Source organism: Ranitomeya imitator, chromosome 5 (genome assembly GCF_032444005.1).
Source record: "Ranitomeya imitator isolate aRanImi1 chromosome 5, aRanImi1.pri, whole genome shotgun sequence".
Taxonomy (NCBI): Eukaryota; Metazoa; Chordata; class Amphibia; order Anura; family Dendrobatidae; genus Ranitomeya; species Ranitomeya imitator.
The window spans coordinates 596960702-596984780 of NC_091286.1; the positions used below are offsets into that span (position 1 = coordinate 596960702).

At 43.3% G+C, this 24079-nt stretch overlaps 1 protein-coding gene across 3 annotated transcripts in view; it reads right to left on the minus strand.

The window, feature by feature from the left end:
• Positions 1-13177: 13177 nt before the first annotated feature.
• The window catches only part of NCK1 (NCK adaptor protein 1), a 167096-nt gene continuing 156194 nt past the window's right edge, over positions 13178-24079 (minus strand). For all 3 annotated transcript variants that reach the window (XM_069727948.1, XM_069727949.1, XM_069727950.1), the window contains one exon: positions 13178-14774. In XM_069727948.1, the coding sequence (XP_069584049.1) occupies positions 14580-14774 (195 nt within the window). In that variant the 3' untranslated portion in view covers positions 13178-14579. The remainder of the gene's footprint in view (positions 14775-24079) is intronic.

Below are 24079 nucleotides of genomic sequence, written 5' to 3' on the forward strand. Positions count from 1 at the left end.
AAGAAATTATAACCCACTAGGTGGCACAGATTGTCTATGATAAAAAAGAAACGAAAAGAACAAAACAAAAAGTTTGCTTACATGAACAAAAGCATAGTGTAAGGAGACTATATAAAATATGACTACCAAGAAAACGTAGGAAGACGACCATGGAAAAGCATCACCACTACCTGCAGCTAAACAAATGCAAATAGATGAATATGCAATTTTTTTTGCATATGAAAAAAAAGAAAACACTAACCTAAAAATAAAACAAAAACAGATGTGTGAAACCCGCTTTGGTCTCTATCGTACACCTGGGACAGAATCGCAGATAAAGGCACAGTACGGCCATACAGCACCATAAAAAGCCATTATAGAATAAATTAACAATTTACATTGTACTCAAAAATATACCTATAAAGAGAAGAATCTGACAAAATGAACATTTTGCGGTGGACTCTTATTTTTTTGCCAGACCTGTATGTTTCCCAGAAATCTTTTATAATCCCTTGGGGAGGAAAATTATGGAAAAAAAAAAGCATCTGGAGATTATTTTTTTATTTTTTCATAAAAAATATATTACATATATACTAAACAAGAATCTACACATATCAGGTGTCCACAAGACCACTATAACTTGGAGAATTAACCATGCTATTTAGTGGGAACCATGTAGAATATATAAAAAAAAGAAATTACAAAATATTTTTTTTTCTGTATTTGTATCACAAAAAAAAATGATATCAATTGGAAAGTAAATTATATGTACCCCCTAAACAGCGCTAAAAAAAAAATAATGTAAATAAAAATATAAAAAGATAATGGCTAGGTAAAAATAAAACTATGACTACTAGGACAACCCCTTCTCAATCTGCATGTTTGCCTACATTAAAATAATAACTCTTATACCTCCGATGCCGGCGTAGTTCCAACTTTGTCGGCACCGGCTCTCCCGGTGGGGTGCCAACCTCCGCTGGTAGGTAGGAACAGTTCACTTTAGTGATAGGTACAGGCACCTCCTGGTATCTTTTAAATGGTGGTAGTGGTCCTTATCACCTTACTGCGTTAAGATGTAATTAAAGGTAATTTGTTAAGTACGAGATATCACACGGTGAATTTTTTTCAATGTTTCTGTACAGAAACAAGAGAGGAAGAGAGCTAAAACTCTAGTGCCACCTATTGGAAGGTAGCAATCCTATACGTCAACGTTGAGCCTTTAAACGAGCCTTGTCACATGACTTAGGATAATAGCAAAACCAGAATCTCAGTTTGCAGACACTGTTTCGGGGCACTGCCCCTCATCAGTGCACAGCAGAGATCTGGTTTGGCTGTGTGAGAGGTGTCAGACCGTCTATCCAAGAAGTATCGTTTTTCTTTGCGGAGATCGATATGCTAAGCATGCCGAGATGAGGAGACTTAAAGCCGCAATGCTCCTCTGGGTAATATGCTAATTATGCAAATTGTCAAGGAGAAACGATAATTCTTGGATAACGGTCTGACTTGACTCAACGTTGACTTGTAGGATTGCTACCTTCCAATAGGTGGCACTAGAGTTCTAGCTCTCTTCCTCTCTGAAGAGACAATTTGCATACGTGGAAAGAACGCGGGCCATGTGAACCCCAGAGAGTGCTGCAGATCGATGTGCAAGTCTACTGGAGAAATGGAGGAACTTTTGGAGCAGGTTGTGCTCCGCAAGGGCTTCAGCAAGAGACGCTGCAGTTTCAGCGCTCGCAGCAAAAAGTTTTGGCACCAGCAGGAGCTGCAGTTTCAGCAGCAGCAGGTGGCGCTGCAGTGGAAGCTAGCAGAGCTGCAGCATCTTAAAAAGGAGACCCCTAAAATAGGGGGTGAACAGCTGAGTCCTGAAGAGACCCCAAAGGTAAGAGGCGATCATTGGGTGTACCAGTGGTCCTATGTAGAGTCTTGATCCACCAGGTCTCAAGCAAATGACTTCTTGCAATTGGTGGAGTGGCTCCAGCCTGAGGTTTTTTCCCCTTTTGAGATGATGGAGAGAATCGTGGCTGACCGGATGGTGAGGGCTCTGTCAGCCGCCATACAGTGTTGGTTCATGCTAAAAGACCTAGAATTGCTGATAGAATTGATTGAGCGGTATAAACCCACTCAGGACGTGGCACCAGAGCCCGGGCATAGTGCTAGTAACTTTGTTTGCTAGTAACAGCTAGGGGGCACTGTTTGTGCTCTCCAGAATGCGTACGGAGGCATAGTGAGGCCATGAGTAAAGCGCCATGGAATAAATGGCGCTATAAAAATGTATAATAATAATAATAAAATAATGAGGGCGTACTGCAGACACAGGTTTGGCTGTGATTAGAATGGTGAAGAAGTGATTGATTAAAAGCCCTGTAGTAGAGGGGGAGGTGTGTTAGTGTTGGTTTGGGTAGCAGACAGAGCAGTTGTCTGAAGAGCTCTTTCTGTGTGGAGCAACACGGGCAAGAGGAACCAAGGGGACTGACACCATGCGTCCCACGCTGTCTTGTGTTTGCCAGGCTGCAATCCGAAGGATAGCTTGTGGTGCACGGTGTGAGTAAAGAGACTTGGTAACGGCGTGCGGTTGCCCTAGGGAAACTGTACAAAGGGAAGTCTAGCCAATGTAGGGACTGCAAACTAAAGCAGTTTACTGTGTATTTCTAATGGACTGTATGAAGAATCCGTGTACTGTGTATTTCTAATGGACTGTGTGAAGAAGTCGTGTACTATGTATTTCCATTGGTCTGGATGAAGAAGCCATGTATGGTGTATTTCTAATGGACTGTGTGAAGTAACACAAAGGAACGTCTTGTTTAAACTTGCTTGGGTCACTGCCGTTTCACTGCATATGATCCTACCGCTGCATCACAGCGACTTTAATTTAAACAAAATACTGTACTACTGACTTAGGAATGTCTGGGAAAGGCTTTCTCATCTCACAGACCAAAACTCCCATACACAATAGGTCGCTATCGGATTGACTAAGGTTCGGCCAATTGAGGTCTCTCTCAAATCCACTATACACAGGAGAGCTTTGTTCTCTTGAGCGCTCCTATGGTGTTTGAGAGCTGCCAGACCTGTCTGGCAGGGGCTCATGATCATCAAAAACAAAAGAATTGGAGTTCCTAAATTGAAGATGCTGGATCTTTCTTTCCCCTGACCATCTCTCGGAAGAAAGCGAAGATGTCCCTATATACAGCAACCAGGCGGCAACCCCCACATGTACTTATGCTGGCTAACAGATGTAAATCATTCAGCTGCGGCAAGAAAAACAATCTCCGAGCACTAAAAAATACTCGGAGGACCCCCAAGCGTGCTCGAGAAATCTCGAGTAACGAGTATATTCGCTCATCACTAGTGGTGAGAAATACAGGGATATTTTTTAGAAAAACCTGTTTCAGTGTGTTAGTGATTTGAGACTGGTACAGAGGTTCACCTTCCAACAAGACGACCCAAAGCATACTGTGGTCAGACTTGAAGATTTTGCCACAAATGGAGGATCTACAAAAGTACTGACTTTATGTGGGTGAATACATAGGCACATGTCAATTTTTAGTTATTCGATCCCATAAATATAACTTGTCTATTTTTATCACTTCACCAACTTAGACTATTTAGTGGCGATGCATCACACACAAATCTGATTACAACCTGTATTTAAATATTTTTGTAATTTAACAAAATGGGAAGCTATGGGGTTAATCTGTAGGTTTATAGCGCTCCGAACCTGCCGGGCACTTAGATCCCCATGGCCGGGAGGAAAATATTTTTATTCCTCCTGGCAGGTTTTGGTTTCAGTCATAGTGGTGGTGTCAACACAGTTTCACTCACCACTCTAGGTATAGGAAGCCACCACTGTAATCGCGCCTCCGACACTGACTGACGGCCAGCACAAATGCGGAGCTGCTGTCAGTCCGTGCCGGGTGCGAGACTATTTCCGCTGCTCCCTATACACTGAGTCATAACTGAAACCCAAACACTGCCAGGAAGAATAAAGTTAATTTCCTCCTGGCACTGGGGGTCTAAGAACCGATGCTGGGCAGGTTTAGAATGTTATTAATTTGCAGATTTAACCCCATATCTGAAAGTATTCTGTGGCAGGGGTTTTCCAAAAACAGAAAACCCATTTGAGATTGGATTAAATCCAATATACAACGTCTGGAAAGAGCCATTGTGTAATCCAGTTACAGTATGTACAGACTAAAAAGAGGACCTGCAAGTTCTTCTGATGGGTCCACTTTAGTTAACATAGTATTTGTCGTCCTCTCTTCGAGCCCTGGTCCACATTTACTATTGGAGAAACCTGTCTGAAAAATGACCAGTCACCATGTCAAAAGTGGCCAGTTTTTGCTCTTATTTTATTCCTGATTCTGTGGAGTATTCAGTTTATTTCTTTGTTAAATCCGCCATGGTTCTAGAGATGTTTTAGTTGTATAGTGCTAATTTTTATGGTTCTTACCCAAGAGGGCATGGCTTATGGGTTTCTCGGAGGCATGTCTTTAGACTGCTCTGTATAATTACCCTCTATGCCCCCTTTGGTAAAGACCATATAAATGTCCTTATTGGGTGCTGTAAACCAAAAGGCCCGCATCTCTGGAATTATTTACCAAATTTAAAAAAAGAAAAAAAAACATTTGACCTGGTGACCGGTCCGCTCTATGCAATACTTTTCGTCTTGCCCATATATTAGAATTACATCAAGAGACATTTGAAAACTGGTCGACAAAACGAAGCACGGAGTCCAAAAATATAAATATACAGCACATAATAAAAGGTTTGGTAAAATTATAAACAATTTTATTGCGTCTGAAAATTATCAACGACAGTCTCACATAATTATCGGGTTTCCAATATATGCCTTTTTTTATTTTTTGAAATCCCATTGGTACATTTACAATAGTCATTGCATGATGACAAACTAACCAAGATTTCTTTAATTCTCAGAACTTCTCTAAATTGCAGACTTTATGGTTCTCGGTCGATGTTGGGGAAGTTAGTGATTTCATAAATGTGAAAGACAATGTAACAGCGAGGTCAGTAACATAGCAGTAATAGTAATATGCTGGGGGGGTTCTTCAGTAGGGGATGAAATATGGATGGCACGTTTGGTGACTACTAGCGATGAGCGAGTGTGCTCGACACTCAAGTTTTCCGATCATGCTTGGGTGTTCTCCGAGTATCTTGGACGCGCTCGTAGATTATGTTTGTGTCCTCACAGCTGCATGATTTGTGGCTGCTAGACAACCTGAACACATGCAAGGATTGCCTGTTTGTTAGGGATCCCCACATGTATTCAGGCTGTCTAGCAGCCACAAACCATGCAGCTGCGGAAACAAAAACAATCTCCGAGCACGCCCAGATACTCAGAGAACACCCGAGCATGCTCGGAAAACTCGAGTAACGAGCGCACTCGCTTCATCACTAGTGACTACACCTCGAACTAAATGTGTCTGTATAAGGGAGGGGGGTTTGAGTTGACTTAAAGTAGGATTCTCAATTATACTGTATGGAGTCCATTCAAATTAAAAACATTTGCATTGGCGTTTTTTCATATAGAAAGTTCAAAAAGTCACTAAATAATAGACAATACGTTATTATATACATACATATGTTCAAAAACAATACACAATCTCAGGATCTCCATGTGTTTCTCTTTGATATATTAGGCCTCATGCAAACCACCGTTAACGAAATACTAAAATAAAGAAGAAAGGGCATGAAATAAATATGCTGTTATTTTTGTAGGATTCACATTTCCATCACATTTTTATCTGCCATATTGTTGATGACAATCCACAGAATAGATGGATCACGTTTCTATCATACTGTAACGACCTGAATAAAGAACAAAACAAAATAAAAGCAAGTAGGGTAAACCGTTGTGTGCATTAGGCCTCATTCTGCAAAACTGCCTAAAACCTCAAGAGGAAAATTCATGGAATTATTCAGACATCGAAAATGCAGCAATCAGCCCACTGCAAAATACTCCAATAACACCAGCAGTCCAAACGATAGCCAGCACTCTCATTTTCTTAAAATAATTGCTTTATTAGTCCAGTAGTATAAAAGGCACAAAGATAGTTAAACACAACAGCATAAAAATTAAAAAGGCAGAAAAGACGCTCCAAGGCGACATGTTTCAGACCTACATGGTCCTTTGGGAGGCCAGTCTTGACAAAGGACCATGCAGGTCTGAAACATGTTGCCTGGGAGTGCAGTGGATATTTCTTTTTTAAATTTTTGTGCTGTTATCTTCAACTATTTTTTGAGCCCTTTATACTACTGGACTAATAAAGCAATTCTTTTATGAAGATGTGAATGCTGGATATCGTTTGGACTGTTGCAATCATTGGAGATGTAGAAACTTGGAATATGGAAAGTTTATCGAGGTATATTCAATAAAGCGATGGCCAAATTCAATCAATATAAAGTGGTGCATGTCCTGTGCTATGTAAAACGATACACATTATCCAGAAAGACAACCAAGTTATGGGAGCGTTTACACAGTATAAATAAGTATCATGGTTGTAACACACATTTCTTGTGGATTCCTTATGAATCCACGAGAAATTTAAAAATATGTATATGGATTCATAATAAGGTGCATGAGGCCTAAATATCTTTAGGCTATGTGCACATTTTGCGGATTGTAAGAGCTTTTGCTGCGAAAACACATGCACAACACAATCCATTGAATTCAATGGGATTCCACAATGCTGTGCTAATGCTGCGCATTTTTCCGTGGCGGAATCGCATCGCGGAAAAATACGCAGCATGCTCATTCTTTGTGTGGAATCGCGGCAATTCCGCACATAGGAATGCATTGATCCACTTACTTTCCGCATGGAGCTATGCCCACCATGCACAAAGTAAGCGGATCATGTGCTGTTGGTACCCAGGGTGGAGGAGAGGAGACTCTCCTCCAGGGCCTTAAAAAAGAATTAAAATAAAAAATAGTTATATACTCACATTCTGGCAGCCCCCGGATCCAGCCCAGGCACTAACGATGCCCCCGTTCCCAGCGATGCCTTGCGACAATGACCTGTGATGACGTAGCGGTCTCGCGTGATGCTACGTCATCTGGAGTCATTGTCGCAAAGCATCGCTGGGAACGGGAGCTGCCGGGAGCATCGCGAGGATCGGGAAGGCTGCGGGGGCCGACGGAAGGTGAGAAAAGCACAATTTTTTAGATTTTTAATTTTTTTTTAACATTCTGTCTTTATACTATTGATGGTGCATAGGCAGCATCAATAGCGAAAAGTTGGTCACACTTGTCAAACACTAATTTTTCCAAGCGATGCTACAGATCGCTTGGAAAACGCTAGTGTTTAGCGGGAATAGGCATGCCAAATCCGCATGCGTTTCACCCACGGTAGGGAGTTGTGGAAATTTCTGCGACAATTCAGCAACGTGTGCACATAGCCTTACACTCCAAAAGGAATTCTTCTGGGACAGAATGAGACAACATGTTGACATGCATTAATTGTCAGAATACCATGGTCCTGCCACTGGGTCCACTACTAGATTTTATTTTACATCATACAAAATATCAAGGGTAAAAACAAAGATTTATATACAGCCCAATTTACTTGTTAAAGGGAACTTACCGTATTCTCCAAGATATTGTACACTTGGAAGCAAACAATGGAAGTTCAGGTCAACAATTAAATGTATCTAATGAAACCTGAAATCTGTTCTTAAAGGAAATCTGTCAGCAGGTTCTTGCTATGTAATTTAAGAGATACATGAGATAGGAGTACATACCCTGATTCCACTAATATATATACAATTGTGCCATTGGCTCGTACTCTTTTGCGAGAAAAAAAACAGTCCGTAACCTGGACCGAAAAAATTGGATGCAAACTATGCGATTATCATGCGAGTTCAATGCGATTTTTAATCGCTCCGTCTGTTTTACATCCGTATGCAATGCGTTTTTTTCTCTGCAACTATTTTTATACAATCATTTACAGGACCATTTACAGTGTTACATGCCACAGAATGGTAAGGTAAATATAAAAAGCAGATGGAATACGAACGGCCCATATTCCGTGAGTTTTTTCTCTCGCACCCATTGACTTACATTGGCGAGTCTCGTCCGAGACTCGCAGCATGCTGCGATTTTTTTCTCAGTCCGATTTCGGCTGAGAAAAAAGAAAAAAATCGCAAATGAGAAGTCACCTATTGCATAACATTGGTCCGAGTGCAATCCGATTTTTTTATCAGTCCGATTTTGGCTGAGAAAAAAAAAAATCGCAAATGAGAAGTCACCTATTGTATAACATTGGTCCGAGTGCAATCGAATTTTTTTATCGGATTGCACTCGTCCGCTTTGCTCGCAAAAAAGGATCCTGCGCTTCTGATAAATGACAAGCCACTATTTGTGGTTTGTCCTGAAGAATGAGTCGAACTGACAGAAACACGTTGACATTAAACCAATAATTATTTCATCGTGGCTTGTCATTTATCAGCAGCACAGGATACTTCCATCGCCTTTGGCACATTATTATACATTTCGTTGGGAAGCTGCATCAGCTGTGATTTATGCAGTTCTACATGGGCACCCCCTACCATTTGTTTTCTCTTTAATACTTGGATAAGACCCTATCATTCTTTTGCATTGTTTATCCAGATTCCAGTGATGTGTCACTTACTGTTCGGCTTGTTGTAGTTTGAATGAAATCAGTGTTTTATCAGCAGGAGATTATCACTAGAGGACTAGTTGTCTTGTGCCATGTAGTTCTCCTGTTCTGTGTAGCCCACTGCACACTGTTTACCAGCTTTCTGCCTATGGACACTGTACACAGAAAGCTGACAATCAGTGGTTTAGGCTGGGATATACAGAGCTCAGCATTCAGAGAACTGCTAGATATGCAGCAGAAAAAAACTGTACTCTCACAGTTTACAATATAAATGTTTAGGGTAGCTTAGACTAAATTCACAGAAAAAATCCCCAAACGATTTCCAAAATAATCATAAAATCTAACCTTTATTCATAATGTTAAAAACATACGTGTGCACTTGACAAAAAACCATCACCAGTTAATACAAGCGTACTATAGGAAAGGCCGGAACAGTGCCAAGCCCTACGATTTCTATATGCCCCCTACCTACCTGCGGAGGTTGGCACCCTATTCACCCTACGCCGTGGCGCCCCCGCTCCTCGCCGGCTATCCCTGCTATCCCTACTACGCCCTAATAGGACAAGGACAGAAAAATATCACATATACTACGTATGAATGTGGATAACTTGAAGGGACAAAAAATCGGTGTAACTATCTAACTAGATCTAGGGTACTAGACTGACTTGGTGATCTGTGTCCCTTTGCTCCCTTCATTTATCATTCTCTGTTTCTGGCCAGCTTAAATATGATAATGGCAGGTAGAAACTCAAACCTAGGACTGTACACGTATAAATACCTATGGTCTGTCTCCACATATAATAAGGGTGTCTACAGATAGGGAAGTGTATCTGTTGTAGTGTCAGACATACTCCATATTCACTTCTGGTATTTCATTACCGTGCTACAGCATTATATTGACAATGAATGCCTCAATAGCTATATTTTGCCCTATTCATTAATGACCTCATTATTTTTTACAACACCGGTACAGACCAAGAGGTTAAAATCCCATAATATCTTTATACAAAATCCATGCGTTTTTAAATCCCTTTCAACTCAACGCGCTACAAGGATAGGGGAACGGCCCGGTGGTGTGGTTATCTACATGCTGAAGTTCACACATGAGCTAAGTAACCCTTTGTTATCTGAATACACTCCTGATGAACCTCTTTATATCAGAAGGGGAGAAACGCGTTGAGTTGAAAGGGATTTAAAAACGCATGGATTTTGTATAAAGATATTATGGGATTTTAACCTCTTGGTCTGTACCGGTGTTGTAAAAAATAATGAGGTCATTAATGAATAGGGCAAAATATAGCTATTGAGGCATTCATTGTCAATATAATGCTGTAGCACGGTAATGAAATACCAGAAGTGAATATGGAGTATGTCTGACACTACAACAGATACACTTCCCTATCTGTAGACACCCTTATTATATGTGGAGACAGACCATAGGTATTTATACGTGTACAGTCCTAGGTTTGAGTTTCTACCTGCCATTATCATATTTAAGCTGGCCAGAAACAGAGAATGATAAATGAAGGGAGCAAAGGGACACAGATCACCAAGTCAGTCTAGTACCCTAGATCTAGTTAGATAGTTACACCGATTTTTTGTCCCTTCAAGTTATCCACATTCATACGTAGTATATGTGATATTTTTCTGTCCTTGTCCTATTAGGGCGTAGTAGGGATAGCAGGGATAGCCGGCGAGGAGCGGGGGCGCCACGGCGTAGGGTGAATAGGGTGCCAACCTCCGCAGGTAGGTAGGGGGCATATAGAAATCGTAGGGCTTGGCACTGTTCCGGCCTTTCCTATAGTACGCTTGTATTAACTGGTGATGGTTTTTTGTCAAGTGCACACGTATGTTTTTAACATTATGAATAAAGGTTAGATTTTATGATTATTTTGGAAATCGTTTGGGGATTTTTTCTGTGAATTTAGAAAAAAACTGTAATTTTATCAAAATGTAAGCAAGCAGTCCAGTAAGTGACATCACTGGAATCAGTGTCTCTGTCCCTACATAATGTTGATCTCAGATTACAAAGCAAACACCTGGTGACAGATAACCTTAAAAGAGGATGTCCCATCAAAGTTATAATTCTGTAATCCCGCCAAATTATGTAATGACATATAAGGAGCATTAAAATATTTACCGATCACAGTCTTCCTCAGTTCCCAGAGCCACCCGGTTCTCTTATGGCCTAGGTGACCTGAAAAGAAGACAAACGGCTCAGACAGCCGTTGTGTGTCAACCGGGAGATGCTGTCTCATTGCAAGTCCGTTCTTAGGCCTCCCAGGCCTACACTGATTGCAGTAGCTCCGATCCTCACAACAGCTGATGAGTTGACAAGGAGGAGCGCTCACGTGACCCAGGCGCGGTAAGTCTTTTAATAAATCATTATGTACATAATTAGGAGGAGTTCTGAAATAAAAATTCTAATGGGACATCATTAAAATTCTATCTTCAGGAGCACAATGTTCCCCGGCTTCCTGCTTGCCATGGAGCGATGTGCTCCTGATAATTACCAACTTGGGCCGGTTGGATGTCTAAACTGTGCACTCAAGGTAACGTTTCCCCTGCAGCCTCTGAAAGTCACAGCGACAGAAGTTGGGCGAGAGCGACAAGCTTCCGAGCAACGCTTGCAAGTTCTAAAGCAAACAGTTTACAATTGCTCGCTACTGGCCAAGGATACCAGCCACCTATGATAAACTGCAGAGGCGACTGGTAACCTTGGCCATGGGCAGTGAACTATAGATTTTAGAAGTTCCCCCCATTCTTGAGACTGGAGAGGATATTTATTAAAGAGGTACATTGCAAAGCAGCACATTTTGATAAGCACTTCCCCTTAAAGTTGGCCAAACCTGCTGACCATCGATTATGTACGGAGGCCTCCTGAATCTTCACCATCAAATGTAAGGCAGGAACAAGAGGCAAGTATTCAAATGTCTGACCACTTTGTTATCCAGGTAGGTAAGGCGCTGCAAGAAATGTTTGCCAGCAGGTTAGCCCGTCCCCTCAAATCGCAATTATATATAGGGGAGTCGGGAGAGATAGCTGTTGGTCAAAAGACCACCTGGTCAACAGTTATCCGAGATGCATGGGCACCTTCAGACTGAGGCTTTTCTTGGCTGAACGCTAATTGCAGTCTGGCACTTTTAATTAATGTTAGTATAGTAAGATCTGGTCGATACATAAGAAAAGCATTATGTCATGGGAGAAATACGTAATTCGGTGGTCTTCGGGAAGCAATAGCAATAATTTTAGCCAGCGTAATGCAAATCAAATGTTTTGGACTGATGCCAGTACTTCATAATAGTACAGAACTGGCACAAAGGTCTCAAAAGGGGTTGCGCACTACTCAGACAAACCCTTCTGAATCCCTATGCTTCTCCCCCAGTAAAATAATAACCCTTATACTCACCTCCGGTGCTGTTCCAGAGGTGTCGGCACCAGCTCTCCCGGGGCTCGCTCCACTCTCCCCTCCTACAGACATAACTGACATTGGGAATGACAGAGCAGTCGCCGCTCTCACTTTCTCTAGATGTCTTAATTTCTCTGGAGAAGTGAAGAGTGATGCTGATCGGCCACAGTGATTGTGTGACATAATGTCATGGGAGCCCCGGGAAAGAAAGTGCTGACACCACTGGAAAAGCACCGGAGGGGAGAATAAGTGTTATTATTTTGCTGGGGGGTGGGGGGGAATTTAGCGATTCAGTAGGGTTTATCTGAGTAGTGGACAACCCCTTTGAGACCTTTGTGCCAGTTCTGCACCATTATGAAGTATTCGCATAAGTCCAAAACATCTGATTTGCATTATGCTGGATGGAAACACAGGTATGAAAGGGGTTGTCCAAGTTGTGGAAAATCCCTTTATTGACCACTGGTTCAGTTCTTGAAAGGACATTATCATATAAAGTATAAAGGCAATGGACATTTCATAGAGTTATTTCTTTTTCGGAGAATTATGTGATACACATGGCACACAAAGTATATCTGCAGCTTCAACTCTACAAAACCAAACCCCACGGCTTAGAACACAAATCTTTGGTGTTACAGGAGGTGACATAAGGAGAACGTGCAGTGCACCCTGTGTCCCATAATACGTATTACCTGGCTACATCTGTACAGCTGAAACATGCCTATTGTGATCCATAGCATCCGCTATACCAGTAACACAATCCTTTTTAGGGTAACGAATGAGGGAAAAAAAAAAACGAAAAACTATTTTACTGCATTGTTTATATAAACAAACAGTGTGTATAAATAATATCCTGGGTATACAGTCACATATACACACAGTATATAATCACGTGGATTTAGTATTATAGCGGTATTCTCTCTCTTTACATTGACATGTGGTACCTAGATCCACTAGTATCCTCCACTAACGGAAAGACGTTTTGGAATAGATTACATTTTGATTGACTAAAGGCTTTGGTGCAAATTAATTAAAATATACATAATTGCAGAGAGCGAAAAAAAAAAAAAGGAAAAAAAAAAAAAAGGCACAAAAAGCACCGCTACATATCATAAAACAAATAAGTAACACGTTAACACATATGCAATTTGGCACAATAATCTAGTTTGTTCAGTCGTTTCTTTAATAAAATAAATGGTTACAAGTCCCCCCCCCCCCCCCCCCGATACAATGTCACATTCGTAGCACTCCTTTGCCCAATGAACAGGAACCTAAGGCTATACCACATTGGTGTATTAACCATGCAGAACACAGTTATTACAAAGGTTTGTGATGTTGTCTGCGGTGTTTTCGGAGCACTGTACGAAGGGCCCCGGCTTTTGTGCTGCCTGTAATAGCCGAGCCGGCATGCAACCACCCGCTCCTTCAGTGCTCGCTTGAGAACTACAAAGCTCTGGCTCCGACTCTCTTCTACCACAACTAAGACATAAAAGAACTGCACAAGTAGCTTAAAAAGTAGGCTGTCCAGAACCATTTGGATGAGGAACAAAAACATCAAAACAAAAATGCTAAAAAAAAAAATAAAAAAGTTGATCAAAACGTTTTGTGTTCCTATGGTCCGGCATCCAGTCTTTCATGGCATCCTACCCCCGGCATCCTGTGCACCTACAGCATATAACCAGGGCTGTGGTGAAGCCATAAATTCACACAATGCCAAACTTCACGTCAAGACGTTGCTGAGCCTTATATAGAAGGGTTGCAAAAGTACAGACTGTCCGGGTCTTGCTACCATAGAAGACTGGACACTGGGCAAAGGAAGATCAAACAAACAAAAAAAAATATATAAAAAAAAAAGAAAACCTTACAATGTACAAATTTTGCTATGAAAGGTAGCAAAGTAAAATGATTGACAGCCCGGTGAATTATACAATACCTGCTGGGACCAGAAGAGAAACGGAGATGAAGACGTTGCACAGTATGTGGGTACATTAAATATAGAAGCTAGTAGCTAATGTGAAAGGCACCCTATGCGTCTTACACAAATAAATATGAAATGTCTTGGAGAAGAAGTACAAATGGACATACAATGCTAAGAGGTGGGTGCCAGTTCGATACAACGCGAGCAGGACAATAGACGAGAGCATATCCACAGTGAAAACAGCATTCGATCCATGCCGACGATCATGTCCAAAGCATAGATTAGAGGAACAAAAAAAAAAGCAGCATGTAGATGTGATATGTGGGCTTACATCAGGTGTGATCCTTGTCGGGACCAACCCCAATCACATTTCTTGGAACCTCCAAGTGCAGAGAAGGTCGTGTAATTCTACGTCTCAGGTATAATATAGTAAGGCAGAATAGAAAAGATATGGGGAATGCTCGCGGCACAGAGTTTAGACACTGAACGGAAAAATGTAAAAAGTTACAGCGTAAATTCATGAAGAACGTCATTCTCATCGAGGGGCTAGGAGACGCCTTTGGTTCTATTCTGGGGTTCTCGGTTTCCGTCTTTCAGTGACTTAACCTCAGCTGGAGTCCAATTTCCAAGGCTCCTCACAGTAGTCTCAGGACAAAGGCTTGATTAGATAGAGTTTCTCGCCTTGCTCGCTGGTAAAAATAGGAGCCTTTTTGTAATGTTCTACCAATTCTTCCATGGTGTTAAACTTGCGCTGGCCGATGCAGTATACATTGTCTTTCATCTGAACTTTGAAATGTTTGTTCTTGCCTTGGGCCTTCAGTGACACAGAGAAATCGTTCGGCTGAAAAGACAAAGAAGAAAAGATTAATAAAACTGGTTAAAAAAAATCCTTATGTGCGAATTACAGCCGTTACAATGAAAGTTAAGGAAAAAGGAAGCATCTTTGACCACAGTATTACGAATGATGTTGAGCAAGAGTTGGTCATATGCCAGGCGAAAAAGAAGCCTACTGGCCTCCAACAGTAGTCACCATACTGGCAGATGGCCCAGAATTCTCATTAGTCAAATGCAGAGATGTATAAGTGATAGAAAAACAAGATTTTATTCATTCATTTTATGAACATTATTATACTATGTTACTTTTTATTTCACAATATTAATTTTATACTTTACTATGTTTTACGCCTGATTCAGACGTCTGTAAAACACGCGGAAGAGTTTGGGTCCAGTTGGTGCACAGTTTCTTGCCGGCCTGAATGAGCCTTTGAGTTCTAATTGTCTCATACATGTCAAATGTCTTAGAATGGCTTTAACCATTTACTAACGAGACCCTTTTCATTTTTAATAAAAGCTGCAATCACACATTCAGTTTTCTGTGCATAGTTTTTAGCCAGAAGTTGATAGTCTTCTCTTTATATAATTGCCTTTAGATTCTAACGGTACCTTCACACATAACGATTTCGTTAACGATATCGTTGCAACATCACGCTTTTTGTGACGTAGCAACGATATAGTTAACGATCTCGTTATGTGTGACAGCGACCAACGATCAGGCCCCTGCTGGGAGATTGTCGGTAGCTGGGAATGATCAGGACCTTTTTTTGGTCGCTGATCACCCGCTGTCATCGTTGAATCGGCGTGTGTGACGCCGATCCAGCGATGTGTTCACTGGTAACCAGGGTAAATATTGGGTTACTAAGCGCAGGGCTGCGCTTAGTAACCCAATATTTACCCTGGTTACCATTGTAAAAGTTTAAAAAAAAAAAAAAAAAACAGTACATGCTCACATTCCGATGTCTGTCACGTCCCCCGGCGTCAGCTTCCCGCACGGACTGTCAGCGCCGGCCGGCCGTAAAGCAGAGCACAGCGGTGACGTCACCGCTGTGCTCTGCTTTACGGCCGGCGCTGACACAGTCAGTGCGGGAAGCTGACGGCGGGGGACGTGACAGACATCGGAATGTGAGTATGTAGTGTTTTTTTTTTTACTTTTACAAATGGTAACCAGGGTAAATATCGGGTTACTAAGCGCGGCCCTGCGCTTAGTAACCTGATATTTACCCTGGTTACCCGGGGACTTCGGCATCGTTGAAGACCGTTTCAACGATGCCGAAGTCTTTCCCCTGATCGTTGGTCGCTGGAGAGAGCTGTCTGTGTGACAGCTCCCCAGCGACTACACAACGACTTACCAACGATCGCGGCCAGGTCGTATCGCTGGTCGTGATCATTGGTAAGTCGTTCAGTGTAACGGTACCTTAAGGCTACTTTCACACTTGCGTCGTTTGGAATCCATCGCAATCCGTCGTTTTGGGGAAAATACGGATCCTGCAAATGTGCCCGCAGGATGCGTTTTTTCCCCAAAGACTTGTATTAGCGACGGATTGTGACGTATGGCCATCCGTCGCATACTGGATGCGTCGTGTTTTGGCGGACCATCGGCACGAAAAAATGTTGAATGTAACATCTTTTCGTACATAGTGTCCGCCATTTCCTACCGCGCATGCGCGGCCGGAACTCCGCCCCCTCCACCCCAGAACTTAGAATGGGCAGCGGATGCGTTGAAAAACTGCATCCACTGCCCACATTGTGCCGAATTTGCACAACGTACGTCGGGCCGACGCTTGGAGACGGCCACGTACTGACGCAAGTGTGAAAGAAGCCTTAGGCTCCGTCCGTCCCTGAACTGAAAAGCTGGTGTTACACAGTGCAAATCGCTACAGCGCACAAGCAACAACATGGCGATAGGCGTCCACGCCCCTAAGACCTATGTCATCACTCTGCCCACGCCCCTTCATTGGCTGAAAAAAATGGCGCCAAGCGCGTCATACGAAACGCGACTTTGGCGCGAAAGTCGCGTACCGCATGGCCGACCCCACACAGAGATCGGGTCGGGTTTCATGAAACCCGACTTTGCCAAAAGTCGGCGACTTTTGAAAATGAACGATCCGTTTCGCTCAACCCTACTGGTCACTACTGAGCATGTGCGTAAAGCGCAGCACAGATTTATCTCCACTAAAAGCCGAGATCCTTAGATCAGGAACAGAACAGACATTTATAGGACATTTCATAACTTTCCCAAATTATTATAAAAAAATATTTAGCACATCCTGCATTGTACTACTGCTCCATTTTATATCGACTCCATCAAAATGGACACAGACTACATAACCCTGGCCCGAAAAACATTAATCTCGCCCTATACAAAGGAATGCTCCCGTGTTCTTTATGACAAGTCGGCTGGCAGTTCATCTCAGGGAGAACGATGAGATTCACAGTCTGAAATCAGACAAGTGCGATCCACATCTCCCCAACCATTAGTCGTATGGCGCCCCTCTATGTGATATACCGTAGTCCGAAGAGGTCGATATTGCCCAACATTAGTCTAATGTGTACGGAGGCCTTAAAGAGTAGATAAATACACATTAGGTGCAGAAACCTCAGTTCCATATAAATCAGTAGGACTGGGGGTTAATAATGGCCGCAAGTCCCATGAATGAAACAGTAGCAAAATGTGAATTCACCCTAAAAGATATCTTCACACCACATGTTATGCACACATTTAATAGATATGCTCAGACATGCAATAAATGGATGTGAAAGAGTGTATACATAAGGCCATGTTCTCACGTATGAAAACGCTGCCTTTATTCTGCAGGGGATGCACCCAAATATGCAAATGCAATAGCAATCTACGGCTGAATTTATGCATTTTTCCCTTTTTTAATAGAGATGTTTCTTTTGTGCAGAAAACCACTCTCTCTTGGTGATGGAATTTCAGATTCATAATATATCTATTTATATAATTGCCTTGTAATGTTTTCATTTCCTGTTCTGTCCAGATGTCACCGTATCCCAGAATTCCAAGCGGAGGAAGTTCACCGACCGCCATATTGGGACACCCAAGTGATGGGTGTCTCAATATAGAAACTACTGCTGGTACCAACCTGTTGTGCGGTACCACCAGCGGAACACCGTCGCACCACACACACACACACTCTATACGCACCTCATATTGTAGCCTCTTGCGTGGTACCACCAGCGGAACACCGTCCCGAACACGCCGCCTCCACGATCAGCCAAATGATTCACTGACTGCCACCATCTTTGCACAGGAGGAGCACATACACAGTTTTAATGTGACCACCGCTATCTGTCTGCACAAAGATGGCGGCGGTCTGATTTACTGCGCCTGTGTGAATTCTGCACAGGTGCAGTGAATTATTCGGCTGATCCCGTCAGCAGATGCGCGACGTATCTACAGGCAGAGGAAGCCAGTCACATTAAAGGAGTTTTCCCACGAACGAAAGCTCATTTTAAAAATTGTCTGCGTCTGACCGTGTACAGGGCATACCACATCGCCTGGGCAGGGGAGGAAGCAAAAGACAATACTGACATTACAGCAGGGAGATCACAGAGGATTTCTTTTGTCAGGTAAAATATTTCACTGACTGTTTTTAAAAAATATTTTACCTCACAAAATGTATCCTCTGCAATCTCCTGCTGTAATGCCAGTATTGTCTTTTGCTTCCTCCCCTGCCAAGGAGCTGTGGTATGTTCGGTACACGGTCAGACACAGCCAATTTTTAAAATCAACTTTTGTTTGTGGGAAAACCCCTTTTAAAAGCAAATATCAACGCCAACATGGCTCCTCCAAAAAGTATGCCAATGACAATGAAAGGAAAGCAGCAAAGGCACACCGTCAAAGACAACAAAAGGCAAATGAGACCTGTAGAGCAACAGCATCGCTGGGACAAAAACAATGCATATAAGCGTAGGCGTCAAGCACATGAGTCCCCTGACGCAAAACTCATTAGATTATCACAGGATGCCATTAGGCAACAACAGCGCCGCATGCCTGCCCCCATCGCGACATTACAGCCCCCCTGATGCGGTAGCATCGGGCCTCCATCTAGTTATATACATAATAGCCATCTTCACTGAGAAGACCACCTCTCTAGAATAAGGCACTTCCAATTACTTTTTGGGCAGTCGACCCTAAGAGGTTTCCTGCATTTTAAATGGAACGTGTCAAGAAAGATTTAAAATCCTGTGCAAGTTGTGTGCAGCGTGCTATAGAACAGGAGGAGCAAAACAAATCGATATTCGAGTTCACCAAAATGATTTGCAGGACCCTGGGTCCAGTAGCCATGTCGGCAGTCTGTGGAAGCTGGCCCAGAGCCCTGCAAACCTCCGCCTTCCTGCCAGTGTACCAATGCCTCTTCTGATTAGCAGGCTCAGTGTGATGTGGGAAAAGATCAAGAAACTTATATCACTGCTTGCTTATTCTGAGTACTGCAGTCAAGGGGGTGGTGCTACATCAGTGATTGATAGTTATCTCAATATGTAAACATATCTAGGCATCTGCCAGACACTGATTACGACCGCCTACTGGACTCCTAAGGCTATGTGCACACGTTGCGGATTAGCCTTAGGAATTTCTGGTGCGGATTCTGCCTCTCCTGGCAGAAAAGCATTAAGCTACTTACTGGTAGCAGCATTTTTCGGAGGCCCATGACAGCACTACGAGAGAGGGGATCCGCCCTTCAGGAAAAGGAAACCTACAGATACAAAAGGGCGGCACCTCTCCCCATGCATCAGTTGTATATTAGAGCCTGAGAGGACTACCGCGGTTAGTAGCACACAAACATACATTATATACAGTTTATGTACAAAAATAATCCATCATATTGAACTATATACCACACGTGAGATCTATCTATCTCATTATATATACTATAGGAAGTGCAACCCCCACGTGAATAGGGAGGGAACTAAGGGTGCTGTCATGGGCCTCCGAAAAATGCTGCTACCAGTAAGTAGCTTAATGCTTTATTCGGACTCCCATGACAGCACTACGAGAGAATTACAGAGATGTAAACTACCTTAGGGAGGGACTATAGCCTGTAGCACCCTTAACCCGAAGGTGAGATCAGAAGAGAACCCCAAGTCCAACCTATAGTGCTTGAAAAAGGTGGAAGGGGATGACCACGTAGCCGCCTTACATATCTGGTCGATGGAAACTCCAGATCTTTCAGCCCAGGATGTAGCCATGGCCCGGGTGGAATGTGCCCTCAGATTCTGCGGAACAGGACTTCCACCTGCAGTATAAGCCAGAGAGATAGCCTCCCTAATCCACTTCGCTAACGTGCACTTTGACACTCTAAGACCTTTCCTGGGACCTTGGAAGGATAGAAACAAAGCCTCCTCTCTCTTCCAAGCATCAGTGACTGAAATATATTCTAAGAGACATCTCCTAACATCTAACGTATGGAGTAACTCTTCTTTGGAATTAGAAGGATTAGGGAGAAATGATGGTAGAACTATCTCCTGAGATCTATGAAAATCTGAGGCCACTTTCGGTAAATAAGCTGGATCTGGTCTGAGGACTACTCTGTCCTGTAGAAACTCTGTATAGGGGGACAGCCTAGAAAGAGCCTGTATGTCTCCTACCCTACGAGCAGATGTAATTGCCACCAAAAATGCTGTTTTGAGGGATAGTAATTTAAGTGAGGCTGAATGTAAAGGCTCAAACGGTTCTTTAGTCAAAGCAGAGAGGACTAGATTGAGATCCCAAGGCATTGACCTATTCCTGTGTATAGGTCTGGACCTACTAGCTGCTTTGATGAACCTTGATACCCAATAATTACCAGCAATGTTACAAGAAAATAGGGCCCCTAGGGCTGAGACTTGTACTTTTAGCGTACTCGTGGATAGATTTAGCTCTAGCCCTCTCTGCAGGAATTCTAGAATCTGGTTAATTGGTAAACCCTCTTCGATATTAAAATTTGAAGAGGCCAGAAACTTCCTCCAAGTTCTAGAGTAGATCTTAGTTGTTATGAGTTTTCTACTCTTCATAAGGGTATCAATGAGATTTGGAGAAAATCCTCTGTTTTTTAACAGTGACCTCTCAAAGACCATGCCGTCAAATGGAGACCCTTCACTTGTGGATGGTTGATCGGACCTTGATGAAGTAGGTCCGGGATGTCCGGCAGTACCCAGGGGTCTTCCACCGACATGGTCCTGAGCCAGGAGAACCAAGCTCTTCGGGGCCAGAACGGAGCGATCAGTATGATTCTCGCTTGATCCTCCCTTATCTTTCTGACCACCAGAGGCAACAGGTTTAGCGGGGGGAACGCATATGCCAATCGGAAATCCCATCTGATCAGGAAGGCATCCACTGCCAGCGGATATTCCCTGGGATTCAAGGAACAGAATATTTTCGTTTTTCTGTTGTCCTTGCTGGCAAATAAGTCCACCTCTGGATGACCCCACCTGCGGACAATTTGGTTGAAGATTTTTGAGTTCAGAGACCATTCTCCTTGTCTTAAGGTGTTTCGACTTAGAAAGTCCGCCCTTATATTTTCCTTCCCTTTTATATGCACTGCTGTTAAAGATAGAAAATGGTTTTCCGCTATCCGGAGCAGGCGGTCCGCTATTTCCATCAGGAACTCGGAGCCTGTTCCACCTTGGTGATTCACGTAGGCCACTGCCACCTGGTTGTCGGAGAGGATTTTGACATGGTGACCCTGTAGACACACGAGGAGTTCCTTAATTGAGAATTCAATTGCCATCAACTCCTTCTGATTGGAAGAGGCTGATGTTTGGGGGTCCCATAGACCCTGGACTACCACGTCACCCATGTGAGCCCCCCACCCCGTGGGGCTGGCGTCTGTTGTGATTACCCGAGTCACCTGAGTCACCCAGGGAACTCCTGCTGACAGATTGTCTTCCTCTAGCCACCATCTAAGAGATGTAAGAACCCCTGGACTCAATGTCATCTGACCCTGCAAGGAACCCTGTAAGACCCTATCATAATGTAGTACGTCAAACTGTAAAGGCCTGGAGTGGAACTGGGCCCAACGGACGGCGGGGATACAGGAAGTTAGGGAACCTAACAAAGACATAGCCTGTCTAAGGGTCATGGATGGTTTATTAATTGCTTTTAACACCTGTTGTTGGATATGAAGCAATTTATCAGGCGGAAGACAGCATTGTTGGGACTCGGAATTTAACAGCAGCCCTAGGAACCTCTGGGTCTTTAGGGGTTGCAATCGGGATTTATCATAATTTATGATCCAGCCCAGATTTTCCAGTTTAAATATAGCTGTTTTAACCTGAGCCAGGCAATGGTCTACTGAGTTCCCCACTATTAGGAAATCATCCAGATAAGGAACAATGAGAATATCGGATTCACGTAAGTGCGCCATAACCTCCGCAACTACTTTAGTAAATACCCGGGGAGACGTTGAGAGGCCGAAGGGAAGGGCTCTAAATTGAAAATGGCGAACAATACCTCCCATAGACACCGCCACACGTAGAAACTTCTGGAAGTTTTCGTGGATAGGAACATGATAGTATGCATCCTTTAAGTCCACAACTACCATGAAGCAGTGTTTAAACAACATCTTTATTGCAGAACTGATTGACTCCATTTTAAACGTGTTATTAACCAGGTATTCATTAAGGGATTTAAGATTGATAATAGTCCTGAACGACTTGTCTGGTTTTTGAATCAAAAAAAGAGGAGAGTAGAATCCTCTTCCTCTCTCTGACTCCGGAACCTCAATCAGTACATTTTTACGGCATAAAGTCATGACCTCTGACTCTAAGGCCGTCTGCTCAATAGTGGAGGAACGCAAGGGGGTTAACATAAACTTATCACGAGGCCAATGAACAAATTCCAATTTTAGGCCTTCCGATACAATACCTCGGACCCAGACACTATTCGTGATGTTAGTCCAAGCGGAAGAGAAGGTTGACAATCTCCCTCCCACAGGGATTGCTAGTCATTGGTCTGGTTTCTTACGTTCTTTTGAGGAACGGCGAAACATGTAACCCGTACCTCTCCTGCGTCTATCCTCCCATCTAAAATTTTCTCTAGAGGGTGAGGATGCGCGCTTCCTTCCACGACCAAATCTCCTTCTGTTAAATGGACGCCGGTAAGAAGCTGATGACAAATTAGGAAATTTCTTCTTATCATCTCCAGCCTTTTCGAGCAGCTCATCCAAGGTTGGCCCAAAGAGATATTCCCCTTTACATGGGATAGCGCATAATTTGGATCTTGACTGGATATCCCCCGACCAACACTTCAACCATAAGGCTCTACGAGCCGCGTTGGAGAGTCCTGCTGCTCTGGCCGCCATTCTGACCGAGTCCACCGACGCGTCCGACAAGAAAGCCGCAGCATCCTGAATCACTGGAAGCGCACCTAGAATAGAATTCCTGGAGGCGCCTTCTTTAAGCTGGGATTCCAACTGTTCCAACCAGACCATTAGGGATCTGGCTATACAAGTCGCAGCCACTGCTGGCCTCAAGGATCCGGCTGCCATCTCCCACGTACCCTTAAGGAAGATCTCCGCCTTCCTGTCAAGAGGGTCTTTAAGGGACCCCATGTCCTCGAAAGGTAAAGCTGCTTTCTTAGATGCCTTCGCCACCGCCGCATCTAATTTAGGGGCCTTGTCCCAGGTATCCACATCCGTATCTTCAAAGGGATACCTGCGCTTTAAAGCCGGTGGCAAAGAACCTTTCTTCTCCGGTTTTTTCCATTCCCGGAGAATCAGGTCTTGAATCTTATCAATCACCGGGAAGGATCTGCGTTTCTTGTGTTCCAAGCCGCTGAACATTAGCTCCTGACGGGAAAGCTGAGTCTTAGGCTCTTCTAGGCCCATCGTACCTCTGACCGACTTGACTAACTTATCCACCCGGTCCAGAGGCAGACAGAATCGGCCAGATTCCTCTTCTGATGACGAGGAAGAGAGATTTGAGCGATAAGAACCTTCCTCTTTATCTTCCTCTGACGAATCAGAGATCACCGAGGCTCTCTGTTTTGAACTTCCCGCCTGGGACATAGACCGCAGGGATTCCCTTACTTCTGTACGGATCATCTCACGCAGATTAGCCGTAGAAGCAGATTCTTCCGCTACCTAGGGGAGGACAATAAGGGAGATACCATCTATCTAGCCTGATGTCACTCAACCCTTCCACTCCTGTAAACCTCACCGTCTGTTGTATACAGGAGGCACACAATTTTTTAGGGTAGGAATCTGGTAAGGGAACTTCACATAGGGCACACTCCTTATGTTTCGACTTTGCACTTCTCTTCCCCTAGAATGACAAAGTATAAGGGGCCCGCGTCACTGAGTGAACATT